Below are 23,443 nucleotides of genomic sequence, written 5' to 3' on the forward strand. Positions count from 1 at the left end.
AATAAGATTATAAGGAAAACAACTGTCCCTCTTCTTACCCTTTCCTATCTGAAGTATAAGCCCCCAGAGAAGATAATTTTACCTGTTTGTTCTAGTTATCACTAATTAGTATGCTCGTGATGCTACTTTTTAAAATTGTGGTAAAAAAAAAAACCCCACAAAACATGAAATTTACGATCAGAACCATTTTTAGGTGTATAATTCAGTTTAAGTATATAATACTACTTTTTGGTTTATCAGTTTTAGACCTTATCTCTTGGCCTCTTATCAGAAGTCCTCTGTATCACCTCTCAGTATAGTTGTATCATGATTTTTAGTTCCTCTGATTACCTTTGGCCCACAAGTAATTTTTCTGTTTTATATGGTTGTTTTGAGTATTAAAAGAGCTAATAAATATAACGCACTTAGAACAGCACCTGATTTCGTCTCACCTGTTTGCATGGTGGCCACCTCTCTATCTCATGCTCTGCCAAAGGCAAAACCTTTCTCGTGACCCATCTGTCTTTTGGAGGGCCTTCTCTTTGGAATTCAGGTTACTTGGTTGGCTTGCATTGTCAGCTCTCTGATGGGCTTAAGAATAATTATGATTCTGTAGATTATCAGGCTTTTCCTCATTTTTAGGGTGGGAACAATGTTCTTTGTTGCTTCCTGCATCCTAGAGAGGAGCAGAACTTCCCATTTTTCTATTGGGTTGTCTAACATTTTCTCACTGATTTGTAGATGAACTCATGAATTATTCTAGAGAGATATTTGCTCATTTTGCCCACTGAAGGGGCCTAAAGGCAGTGACACCCAACAGCAATGAGCATATCTGGCATCCAGATTTTGGTCTCTAAATACCATTCCCTAATAAAACTTAACAGGATTCTGTGAAAAGATGTCTTTCAGAGTCAGGGCAAGAATAAGGCAAAGAACTACTCAAAAACTAATGAAGACAACACAAAGTAGGAGCCAGCATGATGGTACCCTATTGGCCAATTTTGGGCTGGTTTGAACCTCAAAAAGAATAATGCTAGTGGATTATAATACATTAAATAAAAATGATGAATCTATAGTTATGTTACAGAAGAATTGCCAAATTGTAAATGTATAAGATAAGACAGAGTTAGAGAATGACCATTTGGCAATCACTAATGAAATCACTAATTCAAACAGGGATCATCAATGGATGCTACACACATTGGATAAAAGGTCGTTGAGAAACAAATATCCACACAGTCTCAAATTATCACAAGTTACTTAATAATTACAAAGGGAAAAAGTACCTTTATAGTAGAGAGATCTAGCATACACCACCTTAACCAGGTGATCAAACAGCGTCACCAATAATGGGACAGATGGACATTATCTGCCTCCTGATGTGATGTATCAAGAAGAATACAACATCACCTATGTAGTTTTCTGCCCAAAACATGAGTCTTAATCTAACTGAATCTAACAATGAGAAAACAAATCCAAATTATAGGACATTCTAAAAACAACCATTGATTTGGCTTCTTCAAAAATGTCAATGTCGGTACAGTGCTCTGGGCACATCCCTTCGCCGATGATCTTTCTAGTGAACTCGTGAGCTGTCCAGGCAGTCTGGGGAGAGTCATCTGCTGACTAGGTGGTACCCAAGCTCCTCTCCAGTTTCCCACAGAATATTTGTATTATCACTCACATATTCTACTTTCCTCTTAACATGGATCCATCCCAGAGAGATGCTCTTGGACAAACTGTATAACGCCTCAGAGCCTCAGTGTTCTCCTCTATAAAGTGATGAACTAGATTGATGAATCGAATTCCTGCCTTAAATTTGATTCTCTATTCATTAAACTTATTATTAAATTTAGTTTCTTCCTTCTCCAAAACCTTCCCAACCTTCTCAAGGGTCTAGTCACTCATTCTAAAAAACCTTGCAACCATTCTGGATCCCCCCTGGATCTCTTAAATCTGTCAGTTAACATAGCCATCTTTCTTATATAATCTCTGGCAAGTCACTTGACCTCTCTGTAAAAAAAAAAAAGTCAATGTCATGAAATCTAAAAGAAGACAGTCTGTTCAAGATTAAGGGAAACTAAAGAAATATCATAATGAAGTCCAGTACGAGATCCTGGACTGGAAAAATGAAAAACAGTGTCAGCCATAAAAGATATCAGAGATATTTTAATATGGATGATATATTAGATGTCATATGCCAGTGTGAGATTTCTTGAGAGTGACAGTGGTGTTATGGTTATGTCTGTGTATGTCCTTGTTCTTGGGAGATACATGCTGAAATATTTAGGAGTGAAAGGTGATGAAGCCTGCAATTTATTTGCAAATGATTTAACAATACTACAAACTATACACACAGAGATAAGGCTAATGTGGGGAAATGTTGGCCTGGTGAAGCTGGGTGAGAGGTAAATATGGTGTTCATTGCACGTATAAAAGGTTTTTTGGTTTGACATCTTACCAATATTAAACTTTTGGAGGGAAGAAGACCCAGTAGCCATTCCTGATTCCTGATCAGAATCTTCTCTCTAAAAAGGGTTTAATTCCTAGGGAAAAGATATTCTCGCTTGATGGTAGTTAAGTATCTATTCCTTCTTCATCTAAATTTCTTCTTTTTCCCCCTGGAAAAGGCAGGTTCCTAAGAAGGCTGAGCCGTAAAGCCAAATAATCCTATAAACAGTGAATCCTGCGTACTTTACTCAGGTTTAGCCTTAGAATGTACCAGCTACATTCAGGTTGTCCTCCAAAGGCTATGCACATTTTATATTCATGCAAGTTTCCTAGTATCTGTGAAAGAAGCCTCCGTACTGTGTCATGATTCCAAACTTCAATCCTAAAATGTCATTCCTAGTTATATGGCATTTGCTATATGCACGTTTACGGTTGATGAACCCGTGAGCTTGCAACCCATTTCCCTTTTATTTTCCTTTGTGCTTTATGCAGTGATATCTGGACTCTCCACCATGACCTTGTTGGTCAGGATAAAAGCAATTTAAGTTGCAGTTGATTCTTTAGCATCTAATAAAGCTTAATCGTTTTCACAAAATGTGCTGAAAGGAATGTTAGCCTGGAAAAGAGACTACAGGTCAGCATCCATTATTTTAAAGTATTGTTGCTGTCAAAGGAGTGAATCAGGGTAGATCTCTTAATAACTTGAGTGATTTACTGCTTCTTCTTTATGTGTGAGAAGTAATACATTCCAGAGTAATTAGGCTTTAACTGAACATTCTTGACTGTGCTTGCATTTAAATGTCTCTTGTCTCCTTTATCTTTTTCTTTCAAATATACTGATTCTGTGAATTGATGAAACCAGTATCAAATTTACCACAGGCTCTGTATATTGGTAACACACCCCAGGAAGCAGAAAACTTTTAAAATCAATTCCTAGAAAACATAGTACAGTAGCCTCTACTGTAGTTTCTGAGGCACCCAGCTAGGCTGAATTTGTCTTCTCTTTTTTCTTTGTTTCTGGAAATTGCTTTCAGAATGTGGTGAAAAGCATTGCAGATGAAGCCTGATACCAGATTCCTCTTCTTTTAAAAAATAAACTGAAACACAATTAAACATATAATGTAAGATTCTGCAAAAATAAAGGAAATAGTCCTTGGAAGCTATAATAGTGCTTTATGTTTTCATTGTATAGCGTGAGTTCGCATCTCCTTAGGACTTCTAACTCAGCGAGGGAGGCAAGATGTGTATTAGTATCTTCATTGGACAGATTTTTAAAAAAGGGTTATCTGATCATATGACTAGTTGTGCTGTAGACAGAAGTAGAATAAGGATTTTCTGTCTTACAGTCCATTGCTTTTTCCTTCACTGCTTTGTCTAGGTGGGATCACTCTTGGCCTGTCACATGATTTTTAAAGGGCAGTTTTCCCATGTGGACATTCTACAATGCCTGGAACTTGAGTTTAAAGTAACTACTGTAAAGATTTATGGAATTCTTCCTAGTTCTTTCTTCTTGGTCTCTCAGTTCAACTCAGACCCTGCCAACCCAGAACCAAATGAGGAAGATAGGGAAGGTGGTGAGAGTGAGACTCTCCCCCATTCCCCTGTCTTTCATTCCTGACTTCCTTCTGTTAAAGCCCCAGCTCTGATCATTCTCATACAACAATGCTTAAAGCTGCTCCTGAGCTCCTTCTGCCTTGATTCTTTTTCTTCATCTAAAATCCCTAAAATCCATAGATCGGGCGGTTGTCTAGTTGACCAGGATCGTTTTCTTGTCACTGTTCCTTAAATTCTGTTCCAACCAGCTCTCCCAGTTGTTTTCCTCTCCAGAGCATGAGGCCGTTTCCCCGCAGGGATTTACTCTGTCCAGGGGAGCCTCTGACTTGGAGCAGCTTACCTCCTTTGCTGCTAAGGTCTGGCTGTGTGCCTGTCTTTCTGTACAGTATCTGTTCCTGTTGTCTGATCTCTCCATCTCATAATCTGACTATCGCCCAGAACTTCACTGGCCTAAGATACAGTGGTGCTTTGTCTGTTGGCTTCCACTCTGTTCAGCTGACCTTGCTTATTTTTCCTGTGCTTGTGTGTCCTCCAACTGGGACTGGTGTCTCCACTACTGACCCTCAGGCCTCTGCTGAATCCTGAGGGCTCCGTGCCCATCTGCTTTTCTAGACTCTTCACATTCTTCACACTCCTTTCCTACCCCATGCTGGAACATAGCAACTCAATTCCGTGGAACCTTAAGGTTGCAAGGCTTTTCGGTTAATCTTAACAGAAGAGTCCCAAAATTCTTCCCCCTACATGAAGAAAGGGAAAATGGTTTTAGAGCACCAGTCAGGAAATCTTGAGTACTTAGCTCAGCACTTCTTGCTTCCACTACATGCTTTAGAACAGCATTTCCCTAAGGAATATTACTTATGCAAGATGTCTTCTCAGAGAAAGGCTGAACAGTTAACAACTCAGGAAAGCTGTATATTGTATTTCTTCTTTTGGAAATTTATAATGTACATTAACATATTAAAGACTCTAAAAAGAATTGCAGTAAACATAACTTCTTTCAAACCAAATAAGTTTGATATTTCCCAACTTATTTCAACATGGAATCTTCTATCATCATCATCATCATCATCATATCATCATCATCATCAGCTGTAACACTTAACATCTTAAGAAACATTTGGGAAATGTTCCCATTTATACAGCAAACTATTCACATAGTGTTAATTCTCTCCCTTAGGCTAGAGCACCCTTTCCCCTCGTTCCTTTTCTTTCTCTCTACTTTCTTCCCACCCTCCCCAATCTAGATGCTTTATATAGTTTTCCTTTTTGGGAAAGGACTGGGGAAATCACTATAGTATGCACTTATTACTGTAATATAGTGTCCTTCCTCAAGGGACCTGATTTCTCTCTCTTTTTTTAATTAGCATGCATCTTCCCTAGTCCAGTACTGTATGATTCAGCCTTGTTCCTTGTCTTTCAAAACTATATAGCGCTTAGCTCACTCTTGGGAACCTCCTAGGTTGATCTGCAAAAATTATAATGAATAGATAAAAGAATGAATCCAGGAATTATACAGATATAGATATAGATACAGAGACACATACATATAAATGCTGGATCAAAAAACAGTTAGACTGCATTAAAAAAATTCCTCCCACCCCCTATTCCCTGCCTCTGTCAACCACCAATCTGTCTTCTGTATCATCTGTAAGCTTGTTTTCTTTGTTGTTGTTATTTTTTGTTTTTTTAGATTGCACATATAAGAGAGATCATACAGTATTTGTCTTCCTCTGACTTACTTCACTTAGCACAGTGCCCTCAAGGTCCATCCATGTTGTCCCAGATGGCAAGTTTTCATTCTATTTTATGCTTAAATAATATTCCTGAGTCTGTGTGTGTGTGCGTGCATGCGTGTGTGTGTGCGTGCCACAGTTTCTTTATCCATTCATCTGTCGATGGACACTTAAGTTGTTTCCATATCTTGGCTATTGTAATTAATGCTGCAGTGAACATGGGGGTGCATGTATCTTTTTTTTTATTTAAATTTTTTTTATACAGCAGGTTCTTATTAGTTATCCATTTTATACATATTAGTGTATATATGTCAACCCCAATCTCCCAATTCATCCCACCACCACCACCCCCACCACCACTTTCCCCCCTTGGTGTCTATAGGTTGTTCTCTACATCTGGGTCTCTATTTCTGCCCTGCAAACCGGTTCACCTGTACCATTTTTCTAGGTTCCACATATATGCATTAATATATGATATTTGTTTTTCTCTTTCTGACTTACTTCACTCTGTATGACAGTCTCTAGGTCCATCCACGTCTCTACAAATGACCCAATTTCATTCCTTTTTGTGGCTGAATAATATTCCATTGTATATACGTACCACATCTTTATCCATTCGTCTGTCGATGGACATTTAGGTTGCTTCCATGACTTGGCTATTGTAAATAGTGCTGCAGTGAACATTGGGGTGCATGTGTCTTTTTGAATTATGGTTTTCTCAGAGTATATGCCCAGTAGTGGGATTGCTGGGTCATATGGTAATTCTATTTTTAGTTTTTTAAAGAACTTCCATACTGTTTTCCATATTGTTCCATTCCCACCAACAGTGCAAGAGGGTTCCCTCTTCTCCACAGCCTCTCCAGCATTTGTTGTTTGTAGATTTTCTGATGATGCCCATTCTAACTGGTGTGAGGTGATACCTCATTGTAGTTTTTTTTTGTGTGTGTGTGTGTGTGTGTGGTATGCGGGCCTCTCACTGTTGTGACCTCTCCCGTTGCGGAGCACAGGCTCCGGACATGCAGGCTCAGTGGCCATGGCTCACGGGCCCAGCTGCTCCGTGGCATGTGGGCTCTTCCCGGACCGAGGCACGAACCCATGTCCCCTGCATTGGCAGGCGGACTCTCAACCACTACGCCACCAGGGAAGCCCCTCATTGTAGTTTTGATTTGTATTTCTCTAATAATTAGTGATGCTGAGCAGCTTCTCGTGTGCTTCTTGGCCATCTGTATGTCTTCTTTGGAGAAATGTCTATTTAGCTCTTCTGCCCATCTTTGGATTTGGTTGTTTGTTTTTTTAATATTGAGCTGCGTGAGCTGTTTATATATTTTGGAGATTAATCCTTTGTCCATTGAATCGTTTGCAAATATTTTCCCATTCTGAGGGTTGTCTTTTGTCTTGTTTGTAGTTTCCTTTGCTGTGCAAAAGCTTTTAAGTTTCATTAGGTCCAATTTGTTTATTTTTGTTTTTATTTCCATTACTCTAGGAGGTGGATCAAAAAGGATCTTGCTGTGATTTCTGTCAAAGAGTGTTCTTCCTATGTTTTCCTCTAAGAGTTTTATAGTGTCCAGTCTTACATTTAGATCTCTAATCCATTTTGAGTTTATTTTTGTGTATGGTGTCAGGGAGTGTTCTAATTTCATTCTTTTACATGTAGCTGTCCAGTTTTCCCAGCACCACTTATTGAAGAGACTGTCTTTTCTCCATTGTATATCCTTGCCTCCTTTGTCATAGATTAGTTGACCGTAGGTGTGTGGGTTTATCTCTGGCCTTACTATCCTGTTCCATTGATCTATATTTCTCTTTTTGTGCCAGTACCATATTGTCTTGATTACTGTAGCTTTGTAGTATAGTCTGAAGTTAGGGAGTCTGATTCCTCCATTTCTGTTTTTTTTCCCTCGAGACTGCTTTGGCTATTCGGGGTCTTTTGTGTCTCCATACAAATTTTAAGATTTTTTGTTCTAGTTCTGTAAAAAATGCCACTGGTAATTTGATAGGGATTACATTGAATCTGTAGATTGCTTTGGGTAGTATAGTCACTTTCACAATATTGATTCTTCTAATCCAAGAACGTGGTATATTTCTCCATCTGTTTGTGTCATCTTTGATTTCTTTCATCAGTGTCTTATAGATTTCTGAGTACAGATCTTTTACCTCCTTAGGCAGGTTTATTCCTAGGTGTTTTATTCTTTTGGTTGCAATGGTGAATGGGATTGTTTCCTTAATTTCTCTTTCTGATCTTTCGTTGTTAGTGTATATGAATGCAAGAGATTTCTATGCATTAATTTTGTATCCTGCAACTTAACCAAATTCATTGATTAGCTCTAGTAGTTTTCTGGTGGCATCTTTAGGATTCTCTATGTATAGTATCATGTCATCTGCAAACAGTAACAGTTTTACTTCTTCTTTTCCAATTTATATTCCTTTTATTCTTTTTCTTCTCTGATTACCGTAGCTAGGACTTCCAAAACTATGATGAATAATAGTGGCTTGTTCCTGATCTTAGAGGGAACGCTTTCAGCTTTTCACCATTGAGAATGATGTTGGCTGTGGGTTTGTTATATATGGTGTTTATTATGTTGAGGTAGGTTCCCTCTATGCCCACTTTCTGGAGAGTTTTTATCATAAATGGGTGTTGAATTTTGTCAAAAGCTTTTTCTCCATCTATTGAGATGATCATATGGTTTTTATTCTTCAATTTGTTAATATGGTGTATCACATTGCTTGATTTGCGTATATTGAAGAATCCTTGCATCCCTGGGATAAATCCCACTTGATCATGGTGCATGATCCTTTTAACGTGTTGTTGGATTCTGTTTGCTAGTAATTTGTTGAGGATTTTTGCATCTATATTCATCAGTGATTTTGGTCTGTAATTTTCTTTTTTTCTAGTATGTTTGTCTAGTTTTGGTATCAAGGTGATGGTGGCCTCATAGAATGAGTCTGGGAGTGTTCCTTCCTCTGCAGTTTTTTGGAAGAGTTTGAGAAGGATGGGTGTTAGCTCTTGTCTAAATGTTGTGCAGAATTCACCTGTGAAGCCATCTGGTCCTGGACTTTTGTTTGTTGGAAGATTTTTTGTTTTGTTTTGTTTTGTTTGTTTTTGTTTGCAGTACGAGGGCCTCTCACTGTTGTGGCCTCTCCTGTTGCGGAGCACAGGCTCCGGATGCACAGGCTCAGTGGCCATGGCTCACAGGCCCAGCCGCTCCACGGCATGTGGGATCCTCCCGGACCGGGGCACGAACCCGTGTCCCCTGCATCGGCAGGTGGACTCTCAACCACTGCGCCACCAGGGAAGCCCCTGTTGGAAGATTTATAATCACAGTTTCAATTTCATTACTTGTGATTGGTCTGTTCATATTTTCTATTTCTTCCTGGTTCAGTCTTGGAAGGTTATACCTTTCTAAGAATTTGTCCATTTCTTCCAGGTTGTCCATTTTACTGGCATAGAGTTGCTTGTAGTAGTCTCTTAATAATGCTTTGTGTTTCTGCAGTGTCTGTTGCATATATCTTTTAGTTAACGCTTTGTGTTTTCTTTGGATAAATACCTAGAAGTGGAATTGCTGGATCACATGGTAGCTCTATTTTTAAGTCTTTGAGGAACTTCCATCCTGTTTTCCATAGTGGGTCCACCAATTTACATTCCCACCAGCATGCACAAAGTTTCCCTTTTCTCCACATTCTCAACAATACTTGTTTTTTCTTGTCTTTTTGATGATAGCCATTCTAATAGTGTGAGGTATTATCTCATTGTGGTTTTCATTTGCCTTTCTCTGATGATTAATGATGCTGGGCATCAGTATGTCTGTTTCTATGCTTTGCCCATTTTTCAAGTGGATTGCTTTTTTTTTTTCCTGTTGAGTTATATGAGTTCTTTATATATTTTGAATATTACCCCCTTATCAGATATATGATTTGCAAACATTTTCTCCCATTCAGTAGGTTGCCTTTTTATTTTGTTGATGGTTTCTTTTGCTGAACAGAAGGTTTTTAGTATGATGTAGCCCCACTTATTTATTTTTGCTTTAGTTGCTTTTGCTTTTGGTGTCAGATTTAAAAATCATTGCCAAGACTTATGCCAGGAAGCTTACCCCCTATGTTTTCTTCTAGGAGCTTTATTGTTTTAGGTCTTATATTGAAGTCTTTCATCCATTTTGAATTAATCTTTTTATGTGGTGTAAGATAGTGGTCCAGTTTCATTCTTTTGCATGTGACTCTCCACAGTTTTCCTAGCATCATTTATTGAAGAGATGTCCTTTCCCCATTGTATATTCTTGGCTCCTTTGTTATAAATTAATTTACCATATATGTGTGCGTTTATTTCTGGGCTGTTTGTTCTGTTGATTTATGTGTCTGTTTTTATGATAGTACCATGCAGCTTTAATCACTATAGCTTTGTATTATAGTTTGAAATCAGGGAGTATGATACCTCCAGCTTTTTTCTTCTTTCTCAGGATTGCTTTGGCTGTTCAGTGTTTCTTTGTGGGTCCATACAAATTTTAGGATTATATGTTCTATGTCTTTGAAAAATGTCTTTGGAAGTTTGGTAGGGATTGCAGTGAATCTGTAGATTGCTTTTGGTAGTATGGACATTTGAACATCATTAATTTTTCCAATCCAGAAGCATAGAATATCTTCTCATTTTCAATTTCTTTCATTAATGTCTTGTAGTTTTCAATTTCACCTTCTTGGTTAAATTTACTCCTAGATATTTTATTCTTTTTGATGCAATTTTTGATGTAAATGGGATTGTTTTCTTTCTCTTTCTGATAGTTTGTTATTAGTGTATAGAAATGCCACAGATATTTGTGTATTGATTTTGTATCCTGCAACTTCACTGAATTTATTAGTTCTGTCATGTCTTCTGTAAATCATGATAGTTTTACTTCTTCCCTTCCAATTTGGATGCCTTTCTTTTTCTTACCTAATTGCCCTAACACTTCCAATACTATGTTGAATAAAAGTGGTAAGGGTAGGCATCTTTCTTGTTCAAGATCTTAGAGGAAAGGCTTTTTACTGTTGAGTAGGATGTAAGCTATGGTCTTGTCATATATGGCCTTTTATTATGTTGAGGTATGTTCCCTCTATACCCACTTTGTTGAGAGTTTTTATCGTAAATCAGTGTTGAAGTTTATCACATAATTTTTCTGCATCTAGTGAAATGATCATATGATTTTCATCCTTCATTTTGTTGATGTAGCATATCATACTGACTGATTTGAAGATGTTGAACCATCCTTGCATCCGTGGAATAAATCTTACTTGATTTATGGTGTCTGATCCTTTTAATGTATGGTTGAGTTTGGTTTGCTAATATTTTGTGGAGGGTTTTTGCATCTATGTTCATCAGGAATATTGGCCTTTAATTTTGTTTTCTTGTATTGTCCTAATTTTGTTTTCTTGTATTGTCCTTGTCTGGTTTTGGTATCGGGTAATGCTGGCCTCAAAAAATCAATTTGGAAGAATTCCTTCCTCTTCTGTTTTTTGGAAGAGTATGAAAAGGATTGGTATTAATTCTCCTTTGAATGTTTGGTAAAATCTACCAGTAAAACTGTCTGGTCCTGGACTTTTGTTTGTTGAGAGGTTTCTACTGATTCAGTCTCCTTACTAGTAATCAGTCTGTTCAGATTTTACCTTATTCTTTAAAATTTATGGTTTGTCTTAAAACTTACATTGTGTTTTCCCTGACCATCCATCTCCTTGGCTCCCTCACTCACTATACAGTTGCACCTGCTCTGTACTTTCATAATACTTGATACACATCTCTGTTCTTTGAACCTACTGCCTTGTGTTGTTATTGTCTGTGTCTTTCTACCCCCCATTATACCTTGAGCTCTTTGAGGACATTTTTTATCACTAGTTCCTAATATATAATATATATCCGTTAATGACGATTCATGAAAAAAAATGAATGAATGAATGATTAGCTTAGTATAGTCAGGATGGCTCAAGCCCTGCTGTCTTCCACAGTAGGCACTAGGCACCCAGGAGACTAATACATCCTTGCTGTGCCAGTAATGGGTTACCTTACCATCACCTCTTTGCACTGCCATTTCCCTCTAGCTCCTCCTTCTCTTGCTTAAGCAGGTGGAGAGAGCAGAAAAGGAAATCTTCAACAGATACACAACCAAGGAATGAGAGGCCAGTGTCTTTTACTGGTAGGCTGGCCCTATTCATGTGTGATTTGCCTAGAAAACCCTCACTGGTTTCAGTGTAGCGGGAACAGGAGTGAAAGTGGGACTGAGCGGGGAAGGACCACCTCTCCTTAGAAGACTTAGACACTTTCTCTAGGCCAACAACTTACAGTGCCAAGGATTCTCCTCCAGTTCCTAATCTTCTGTTTACACTGGTTCTAATGATGGCATGGTGGAAACCGAGCTGGTTCTGTGCCTGTTTAGCAAATTCTGTGGAGTTGTGTCTGGCATTTGGCAGCTCTCTTTAGAATGTGGGTACCCTTGGGCTTTAGCTACAATTCTGAGCTACCAGGAAAGTCCCTTTCAGAATCCTGGTGTATATATTTTCATATAGGAAAGCCCATCATGAAGTATAAACTCTTGAAGGCAGTGGCTCAATTGTGTGTTTTCTATATATTGCTAAATAAACTCACTGACTTATTAGAAGCTTGCTGATTATAATATGCAGTATTTGGCCATAAAGCACTGGACTAAATCCAAATCACTTTTCATCCTGATCTGTTATGACAAATATCTGGCTGTATTTTCAGATATCCAAGTGAAACATTCTGGAGTACATACCAGGACGCTGATCTTCCTTGATAGCTCTTGGCCCTCCACAGAGAGCACAGGCTTTAACTTATCTTTGCCTTGGACAAGTATAAGAGGGAGAAGAAATTCTGGCTGACCTGACTAATTGGTCCAAGAATCAGCATAATGATTACAGTCTGAAGTATGATACTATGTTTTCTTGCCAGCGGATTCGTGAGGCCTAATACATAAAAGTTAGCTTCATTTTACAGGACAGTTTATTTAAGTACTTCTACTGAGCACTCACAGAATTAATTTCTTAAATTTGGAACATCCCTTTTAGAATTTTGGTTTGATTAAACGTAGGCCATGAACGTTTGCTGGTTACTTACCTGTCGAGAGTTCCAAGTTATTGTCGTCATGAATTTAACTTAAATGTGTTTCACTTCCAGGGTGAAAAGGAACAGCCTGTGTTTGCACTGACCGGCCTCCGATGGGGATCCTTCCGAGAAGCTGGCGTCTCAGTTAGCAAGTAAAGGGGCACTGTATTAACGGGTGGTGATTTTAAGACACCTTCTTATTCTCTCCCTGTCTTTGCGGTTTCAATATGTAGTGATCTAGGAGTTAGTGCGGTTGAATTATGTGTGAATAGCAGAGGTCGAGGTTTAAGTTCTTACGTGCAGAGAGGCGGCGGAGAGTTCCGGTTTCCTCCACGCTAGCTTGGCGGAAGCTCAAGAGGAGCAGCGTGCATCTCTCTTTCTAGACGTCGTGTTTGAGCGTGGGTGAGGCCACGCTAGCCCGGAGGGGCACTGGATGGCCTCTCCTCCCGTGGCCTCCTTAGCTGGGTACGAAGTCAGAGGCACTGCTGGGGCCACAGCCTCGTGGAGCTTTCACAACCCTGGTTGGAAGACCCCCCGACGAGAGGTGTTCTTTCTGAAAGCCTAGCAGATCCACAGACCCCAGGCCGCCTCTTTCAGAGGAGGAAGAAAGGCAGATGCCTGGCTATGTTGGGAGATGGAAGAAACAGGCCTGTGGAGGAGGTGATTAGAGGGCCGCCGCTGGCTTTTCATGCGAACGGGCTTATTTTTGGAGAATTCATCGTGTAGAATAGGCTCCTGGCTCGGAAAGAGAGTGTGTCCTGTTCTGTTGCATGGAGAGGCCGCTTGGGCAGGGCTTCCTGAGGTGGGGCTGAGCAGACGCAGCGTGAGGTGCCCTCCTCGCTGGTGGGCGTGTTAGTTTTTCTTTACCTCTTCTTGAAAACGGGCTTACAATTTTAGTATGGTTTGAATGAATTATGATTGATCTCACACACAGCTTTTATCAAGAAACCCCTCTTTCACATTGTAGGCATTCCTGCTCATTTTCTTTACAGAAATTTTTTTTTTTTTTGATGTGGACCATTTTTAACTTTATTGAATTTTTGTTATAATATTGCTCCTGTTTTATGTTTTTTTTGGCCGTGTGGCCTGTGGGATCTTAGCTCCCCGACCAGGGATCGAACCCGCACCCCCTGCATTGGAAGGCGAAGTCTTTTAACCACTGGACTGCCAGGGAGGTGCCTACAGAAATTTCTCTCATTTGTTTCTGGTTATTCCTGCTAATGAAGTTCCTGACAGTGGACTGTCAAAAGAGAGATATCACTATGTTATATCATACACTGTGTTCTTTAATATTTCACAGCTTTTATTTGCAAGTATGCCGTGGTTATCTTGATTCCAGTTATCTTTGTGTCTGATCTGTAATCTCAAATGCCAGCAATTTACCAAGAGGAATTGCTTAGTTTCCCCTGAGAAAGTCTGATGAGAGCAAATTGCTTTCTAAATATATTGAGCACAAGCATAGGTCAGCCCTTGAGGAATATCACACGCGGGCCCATACTCTGTTTGATTTCTGAGCAGTGAATTTTAAAATTCTGGTTGTTGTTATACCTGGACTAGGACCATGCACTGAGTCGCTCTGTGTGTCATGAGAGAAACAATCGGGATGCGAGAAACCAATTCCTAGCTGGCCTCAGGAAGACCGCAAGCGCAGTGTCAGAACTTGCTATTGATACAGATGGAGACAACTGCAGGCAGTTTAGAAATAAACTGCCTTGGATGGGATGTGTTTCTGTCTGGCTAACTGGGAAAAGAAGCAAATCATTGAGTAACCTTTGAAACAAAATAACAAAAACAAAAAACTTAGATGGTCAAAGCCCTCATTAATAGCATCGCGGTACTTAACCTGGGTAATGGTTAGAGTGGTTCCGCATTGCTTGCTGGATAGCTAAACTCCTTATTTGGGCATTCAAGGCCCAACTTAATCCGTCAGCACCCCTAATTACAGAGTTGTGTATCTTTGCTTTAAATAAAGCTTTTGCTCTGGCTGTTACTCTCAGCGTTTCCCGTACTTTTACTACTCCTTCTGCCTAGTATGGTTTTCTTCCCTCTTTTATGTATCTAAATCCAACCCATGTTTCTAGGTCTCAGGCCCTTACTTTGTTCTTGTGTCATTCATTATGCAAGTGCGGCTTCTTCAGTGATTTTAGGCCCTTAATGATTTCTTGTGCCTTCTTGACTTTCCTTACCAATGAATAGTGATCAGTTTATACCATGTCATATAAATATGTTTATTTATTTGTTTTCTATTACTTTGGGGGGCCTTATTTTCTCAAATTAGGAGCCCTCAAAGGCAGGAATTTTATATTCTTTATATTGCTTCGTTTCCTCCATATACATAGTAAGTGCTAAATAAACACATATTGATCCAAAACAAATAGGGAGCAGTTAAGGTGGGCTGGTAGGTGACAGAGATAAGTTTTAAGAGAGAAATCTACTTTATGCCACTTTTCTAATTCCAACTAGGCATCTCTTTCTCTTCAGTAGCTTTTAGGTATTTAGCAATAAGTAGACCCTCTTCATTCCCAGATTTCACATTTGCCATTTTCAAGCTGCATAACACGAGTAATGTGAAATTATGCTGATTTACAGATTTTAATTGTATGTTTGTGTGTGAGAGAGAACACGGTGTACAGAATGCAGCCATTTAGCTCATGAGTAATACATCAGCACCCAGCAACTGCATCTCATTGTGGCTTTATCACTCCCCACTCATTTGGAATGTATACTCAACTGTATTCCATGGTGGAAGGTATATATTACGGTGATACCTGTGCATTTAGAGATTCAAGGAGACTCTGATTGTATATCCCTTGTAGATTGCAAGGATCTAGCTGCTGTATAACTAATTATGTACGGTTTGACATGGTATTCAAATGCAGATTAAAAACTTCCTGCAGTACTTTCTTTAATGCTAAACCACAGTCTCCAAGCCTCCAGAGCAGACACTCATGGTAAAGGTGTAATTCTAATGTATTATCCGTCATGAATGGTATCTAGCACATTGATAGTTCTTTTAATATTCTAATTACATTTTTATCTTGGTCTTTCTCAGGTACTGGTATCTGGGGCCTCTAAAAACCAAAGTAGCCCACTTTTTCAGCACTGTTAAGGTAAATACAGTTTACAATGTAGAAGCTTGACCTCTGGTATTTTGTTGTTCCTCTGTGATGTGTGTATTTGGAACTTTTATAAATTTCTTTTATTTATTTATTTATTTATTAGTTTCTGCTTTGTAACAAAGTGAATCAGTTATACACATATATCTGTTCCCATATCCCCTCCCTCTTGTGTCTCCCTCCCTCCCACCCTCCCTATCCCACCCTCTAGGTGGTCACAAAGCACCGAGCTGATCTCCCTGTGCTATGTGGCTGCTTTCCACTAGCTATCTATTTTACGTTTGGTAGTGTATATATGTCCATGCCACTTTGTCTCACTTTGTCACAGCTTACCCTTCCCTCTCCCCATATCCTCAAGTCCATTCTCAAGTAATAAATTTCTTGCTACAGATGTATATAGCGTGCTCTAACACTAAAACGGGGCATATTTACTTATATACAAATGCAGAAAGCATTCCTGTTGTGATTCCTCTCATCTACCAACTTATCCTCTCCATTACCAAGCCCATATTTAATTTCATTTTAGTATTTTACTTCCCTTTGTCTATTCATTCACTCACTCTAACCAGACAAACTTTGAACACAGTAACCTGTATCTCATTAACTATTTGCAAGTCTATATTAGCATCTGGAAATGAATTGAAGTTTTGTATCTAATCATATAGGCTTGTGTATAATATAGGAGGTTTCAAACTATGCTTTGTGCTTCAAACTATGCTTTTTCAAACTAGCCAGATGTGGGTAGTGGTTGCTGTATTGGACAGCACAGGTATAGAGACAGTTGTCATCATCAGAGAAAGTTCTACCAGGCCATGCTGCTGTAGACTATACAATGAAAAATACTGGCATAGAGAAAAGCTCAACAATGTATATTAATGAAAATGCTAATAGAAAAGTCATACTTAATCTGTGTACTATATACTGTGTTCAGCTTTTACGCAAATCAAGGTAGTATATTTATAATTCGACCAATCTGAAAATTGGCAGGTGAAGTTTGAATGTAGTGAAAAGTTTGGTTTTAATGTTAACATTCAGAGTATCGAGTGTTTTTCGAATTACAAAATAATATATGTCCATTGCAAAATGTTTGGAAAACATAGCTCCCATTACCTTCTAAATAAATTCCAGATGGATAACAAAACCATTAAAGTACTAGGGGTAACCAATCTACATGATTATTAAAATGAACTTGGGGCGCCAAGGACTTTCTATACCTAAGGCAAATTGTGTGAGTAAAGTGCATTACTGCTGTTGCTTGAGGGGATAATTACATTGGTGGAGTAGGGATTGCATTCAGGAAGAAATAGAGTAACTACATATTTAAGTTGTAGAATCTGGGAGCATGTAAACTGTTTCCATCATTTCTTCAGCAAACAATTACTGCATACCTGTTGTGTGGCAAGTCCTGCTATATATTTGGAATGCAAAGTCAAATAAGACAGGTTTCCTGCCCTCCAGAAGTATTCAAGTGCTGGGGGTGAGGTCCAAGTAAATCAGCAGTTTGGCAAGTGCTAAGAGAGAAATATGGAGAGAATAAGATGGAAGCAGAGAGGAGGGGCATTTACCTCTGACTGAAGGTTGGTAAAGTCAGCCCAGGGAAGGTGACACTTTTGCCAGATTTTGAAATACATACAGTACTAGATAAATGGCATTCTGCCAGATTTTGAAATACATACAGGACTAGATAAATGGCATTCCAAGCGGAGCGGTGAGGATGAGTGAAGTCACAGTGGTGTAACACAGTCTTTAATTATGGCCAATGCAGTAGCATGGCGGGAAGGGGACTTTGAGGGTTGGGTCAGGACTGCTTATGGCAGGTTTTGATGTGGGATCTGACATGTATCACTAAAGCACGACAGGGTTATTGAGTCTTAAGCAGGGGAGTGGCAAGAGCAGATTTTCACTCTAGAAAAATTGTTTGGCAACAGTGTGGACCAGAGGTTGGACGTGGGTAGTTAAAGGCAAAGGCATCAGGTAGAAGATTGTTAACATCATCCAGTTGAGAGGTGATAAGGTGGTTACAGTGAGTATTGACCACAGAGGATGGATTAAAGAGGTACAGCCCTCAAAAACTGGAAAGAGCGTGTAGTCTTCCCAGATTTCTGGTTTGAGGGACTAGAGTTTGGTAGCTAGAGTTTTCCCTTAATGCTGATAATATTAGAGTAGAATCAAGTTTGTGAAGAAAGATGAAATTTTCAGTTTGGCACATACTGAGTTTAACATACTGGTGGTGCAGACAAGTGGCGATACAGTCGTGACTTCGGTCTGGAATTCAGAGAGATCTGGGCTAAAAAAAATAGGTGTAAATGTCATAAGTGTATGAGTGGCATTGAGCTATGGATTTAATGAAGTTACTATAGAGAATAGATGGCCAGGAATAGCTTTCATTTAAAGAGCCAGAGACGATGCCTGGGAACCGCTAAGACAGACTCCAGGAGGAAGTACCGACATAGAAGCCGATGGAAGAGAGAATTTCAAGAAGAGAATGAGATTTCAAGAAGCAACGACACAGTCTAAATAGAGGCAGGAAAGTGAGGTTCGGTAGCCTGTGGGTGGAAGAGCTGAAGGTTTGGCAGCCTGTGGGTGGAAGAGCTGAAGCTGCACTGAAGAAAGTTCAGGGGTAAATGGGAGCAAAATGTAGAGGCAGTAGAGCCACTCCCTCAAGGACCTCGACTCTGAAAAGAAGGACATAAAAAGACAAAAGCTAATGAGAAACATGGGGCCACTGGAGTGTTCTGTTTTTTTTTAATTGGAGAGATATCTGTGTCTTTATTTCCTGAAGCAGAGGGAAAAAGAATGGGAGGAGAAGAGAGAAAGGATAAAAAAAGCATGACTGACTCAGCTAGTTCCATGAGCACGTGGAAGGGAGTGGGATCCAAAGTCCTGGACTAGCCTTGGATGGGGGAGGGATGCCTTTTTCCTTGAGACAGGAGAGAAATAAAGAAGAGGTACAGATGAAAACATAAACAGGTAAGGCGGTTCTCACTGATGTCTTGACATTCTCACTGAAGTGCAGGAAGCAAGTGATCTTTTGAAAGCGAGGTGGTGGTGATGGCGGTGGTGGTGATGGTGGTGGCGGTGGCGGTGGTGGTGGTGGCGGTGGTGGTGATGATGGTGATGGTGGTGATGGCGGTGGTGATGGCGGTGATGGTGGTGGTGATGGCGGTGATGGTGGTGGTGATGGCGGTGGTGGCGGTGGCAGTGATGATGGTGGTGATGGTGGCGGTGGCGGTGGTGGCGGTGGTGGTGATGGCGGTGGTGGCAGTGGTGGTGGTGATGGTGGTGGTGGTGGTGGTGGTGGTGATGGTGGTGGTGGTGGCGATGGTGGTGGTGGTGGTGGTGATGGCGGTGGTGGTGGTGGTGGTGGTGATGGCGGTGGTGGTGGTGGTGGTGGTGGTGGTGGTGGCGGTGGTGGTGGTGGCGGCGGCGGCGGTGGTGGTGGCGGTGGTGATGGCGGTGGTGGTGGCGGTGGTGATGGCGGTGGTGGTGGTGGTGGCGGTGATGGCGGTGGTGGCGGTGGTGGTGGTGGCGGTGGTGGTGGTGGTGGTGGTGGTGGCGGTGGCGGTGATGGTGGTGGTGACGTTGATGGTAGTATGGGGAGTTTTGAAGAAAGATGAAAATAGGTTTAGAAGGATTATCAAGTGGCATGGACAACCTTAGACCAAGAATTTGTTGACATGGATATGCTCGTTTGGGTGATTGTTTTCCCCGTGTCAGTACTCAGCAGGAGTGTTTTATTTCCCCTTCTAATAATGTTGAAACACAACGTAGAAGTACAGACAGACACCTAGTGACAGATCGATCAAGAATAGGGGCTTTTCAGGGCAAACATTATGGAAGAAAGAAGACACAAGGGCCAAAAGCAATGGGAAAAGAGAGTGATGTAAAGTAACCCACTGTTCATCTGGTTGGCCTGAGGACAAATGGCGTGGTCAGGGGCTGGGATTCTCAGTGCGACTGAGAGCTTGGTGTGGTTAGGGTCTCCACGGGCCCCCAAATCACACCCCTCTCTTCCTCCTCTGACTAACCAAATGTAGGAACAAAGCAGATGGAAATCAACATACCAGCTTTATAAATGTCAGCAGGAGTGAGGGACACAGCTTGGATACGTGGTCACAATCTGATTTCCTAATACTCCAAATTGAATTTATCCACTTAAAACATCTCCTTCGGGGCAGAGACTGCTAAGTAAAGCTCACTGCGTGAGGAAGCAGTAGATGCGTGAGTCCCCAGGACGGCCACTTGCAGAGTGAGAAGAGAAGGGGTTGGATCTTTCTGGACTTGGGAAGGAGTAAGAGATGGAGTGAGAGAAGCTGGAATTGTTATTCTTTTGTAATTCACCCCATGGAAACTTGAGAACAAGGGAGTAGTTCACCCTAAGAGCCATTGGGCACAAAAGAATCAACCAGAAGAATATGGGAAGTGATTAGATGGTAGGATATCAGGGCTTTAGATTTCTAAGATGGAGTAGTTCCGGGTACCGATAAGGACCGGGACGTGGCCATGGAAATCGGTGGCTGTGGTAGGTTAGAGGTGACGTCAAGGGCTGAGAGGCTAGGGTGTTGTTTTCATCATCCCTGGGGACACTGATGGGACCCAGGATGGCACTGGACTCGGTGCCAGGAAGAAGACAAATCTAGAGTTGAGAATGATGGCCTTTGAAGCAGGAATGAGAGGCCTTGGCCTGGATTTCGAGGCTGGACTAAATCAGTCTGGTCTCTGAGTGGAATATGATAACAGAAGTGAAGAAGGTATGTGATACAACTGGATTTCATGTTTGTCTCACCATCTCTAAGTCAAAGTACCGGTTGACTCTATGCTTGTGCATACTGAGGTTTTCCTGGACAAGTATAAGCAGTGGTTGGTTGCTGGTCCACGTTGATCTCCTCTCTGCTCTGTGTTAGGAGAGCAGTGGAGGCCGCAGTCACTGGGTTCCTATAGGCCTTCAATAGGAAAAGGAAGCTTGAGGACTCCACACTCCAAATTAGAGATAATTTCATCCCATGAGAGGAGATTACTAGTTAGCTTTCAAGCAGATATGGGTGGAATACTATCCTTTGTAGAGAGAAACCCCAAGAGTTTGGAATCGTGTTGCATGATAAAGGTTTTTGTCTCTTCACATTGAAAGGAGTGGCCTCAGACTCATCAAGCCTCTCTCTCATACACGGGACCCACAGAGCGACCTCCCAGTGGCGCAGAAGAGACCCCTCCACGGCCCTCTTTGTACAGGAGGATATTACGGAGGCTCGCATCCTACTGGGTACAGTCGCAAGACGGTGAGCAGCGTGGGGACTGACGACTGGAAAGCCCTGGTCAGCTCAGGCCTGCCTGAAGCGGACCCCACCTCAGGGTTCGACTCTTCTAGAGCGGGGAAAGCCTTTCCAGCATCACTGAACTCAGCCCTCTGTGTGCACAGTGCAGGCCCCAAACGGCAGCAGCAGTGTCCCATGAATGGGAACAGCCTGTGTCACTTGTGACTCCCAGTGACTCCCTTTCTGTCACCAACCTTTATGTTATTGTGGCTACTTTTATAGGGATGTCTCAGGCATAGAGATTCCATTTTGAGCCTGGCCCTTTAACCTGTGTATCAAAAGTATGAGATAAAGAAAACTAAGTGGGGTGGGGGGGTTGGTCAGCAGATGGGCTTGGGAGGCCATCTGAGCCACTGGTCGCTGGCCGTGGTGGTGGTGCTGAGGTGTTCATGGGAGACATTGACCTGTATCGAATGCATTCACACAGCCCCCCAAGAGGTGAGCCCAGAGGTCTGGAAAGAAGTGCAGCTGTCCACCCTTGAACTGTCCATCACGACCCGGAACAGTCAGCTTGACCTGGCAGTAAGTGTGCTTTTTTTTTTTTTTTTTTTTTAAAGTAGAAGAGCATTTGGGAAAAAGTGACAAAGGCTACATGCTCTTCCACTAACTTGGTATTTTTATTTTTACCCTGTGGGGATAGAGAGTGGAAGGGTCAGGAACAGGAGGATGTGGGGTGCCTTTGAGGAATAATAGCAATGAGAAGAAGCAGCGAGTGAAGTGCCTAAAAGCTTAAGGGGCTCTGATCAAGTATCTGTTGCCAAGGCTTCTGCCTGAGAGAACTGAGGGCAAAAGGCCTTTAGAAGTGGAGTTAGCCTAATCCCATTTGTCACAGAAATAAAAATTTGTGGAACTTTTACTTGAGTAAATATCCATTATTTTTGTGACTATATTAAATATGTAGATTTAGGTCTCAAGAGAGAAAACTCTATGTACATCTACATTTATATAGATCTATATATGTATACACACAAACATCTCTGTTTTACATATTGAGTCCAATCTATTGACATGCACTGACCAGTATGGTAGCCACTAGTCACAAGTAGCTGCTTAAATTTAAATTAATACAAATAAAATTTAAAACTTATTACTTGTACCACATGAGAAGTGCTCAATAGCCATATGTGGCTAGTAGCTACCATATTAAAAAGCGCAAATATAAAATATTTCCATAGTGCAAAAAGCTCTCCTGGATAGTGCTGATATAGATAATACGCTAAAATTTTTTTGAAATAAAGCAGAGGTTAGCAAACTGGTCTGCCACCTATTTTACTATAGCCTGCAAGCTGAGAATTGATTTTACATTTTTAAATGGTTGGAATAAAGTCAAAAGAAGGATTATATTTTGTGATAGGTAAAAGTATACCAAATTCAAGTTTCAACATCCACAAGTAAAGTTTTATTGGAACACAGCCATATTCATCCATATCCATGTTTGTGGCCACTCTTATGTGGCAGTGGCAGAGCTGAGTTGTTACGACAGAGACTGAATGGCCCAAAAGCCTAAAACATTTACTATCTGGCCATTCACAGTAAGGGTTTACTGACCCCTGGTCTAGAGAAAACTTTAGTAGTTTATGTTAATGAGAATGCCAGTAGGAAAGCTATCCTTAACCGTGGACTAATATTATGTTCAGCTTTTATGTGAATCAAAGTAGTATGTTCACAACTAACCTGGTCAGTCTGAAAACTGGCACATGGAGTTGAACATATGAATGTAGTAAGATGAATGAGGGGGACAAGTGTAGTGAGAAGTTTGATTCCAATATTAATATTCAGAGTATTGGATTGTTTTTTAATTATAAAGGTAATGCATGTCCATTGTATAACATTTGGATCACATAGCTCTTTTCACATTCTAAACTGATTCTGGTTGGATTAAAAGGTTAAATGTGAGAAAATAAAACTATTAAAAACACTAGAGGACTTCCCTGGTGGTGCAGTGGTTGAGAGTCCGCCTGCCGATGCAGGGGACACGGGTTCGTGCCCCAGTCCGGGAAGATCCCACATGCCGCGGAGCAGCTGGGCCCATGGCCGCTGAGCCTGTGCTCCGCAGCGGGAGAGGCCACAACAGTGAGAGGCCCGCGTACCGCATTAAAAACAAACAAACAAAAAAAAAAACCACTAGAGTGAAATCTTAAGTGATTATCAATATAAACTTGGGAGGACAAGGCCTTTTCAAGCCTGGCATCTGACCAAAAATCATATTGATGCATTTGT

General features: G+C 40.8%; 1 protein-coding gene across 3 annotated transcripts in view; it reads left to right on the forward strand.

Moving 5' to 3' along the window:
* Window positions 1-23,443, forward strand: part of AGK (acylglycerol kinase) — an 87,654-nt gene that overhangs the window by 54,758 nt on the left and 9,453 nt on the right. For all 3 annotated transcript variants that reach the window (XM_060108219.1, XM_060108220.1, XM_060108221.1), the window contains 4 exons: window positions 12,868-12,947; window positions 15,848-15,905; window positions 21,040-21,187; window positions 21,651-21,745. In XM_060108219.1, coding sequence (XP_059964202.1) covers window positions 12,868-12,947; window positions 15,848-15,905; window positions 21,040-21,187; window positions 21,651-21,745 — 381 coding nt within the window. The remainder of the gene's footprint in view (window positions 1-12,867; window positions 12,948-15,847; window positions 15,906-21,039; window positions 21,188-21,650; window positions 21,746-23,443) is intronic.

Source organism: Mesoplodon densirostris, chromosome 9 (genome assembly GCF_025265405.1).
Source record: "Mesoplodon densirostris isolate mMesDen1 chromosome 9, mMesDen1 primary haplotype, whole genome shotgun sequence".
NCBI lineage: Eukaryota > Metazoa > Chordata > Mammalia > Artiodactyla > Ziphiidae > Mesoplodon > Mesoplodon densirostris.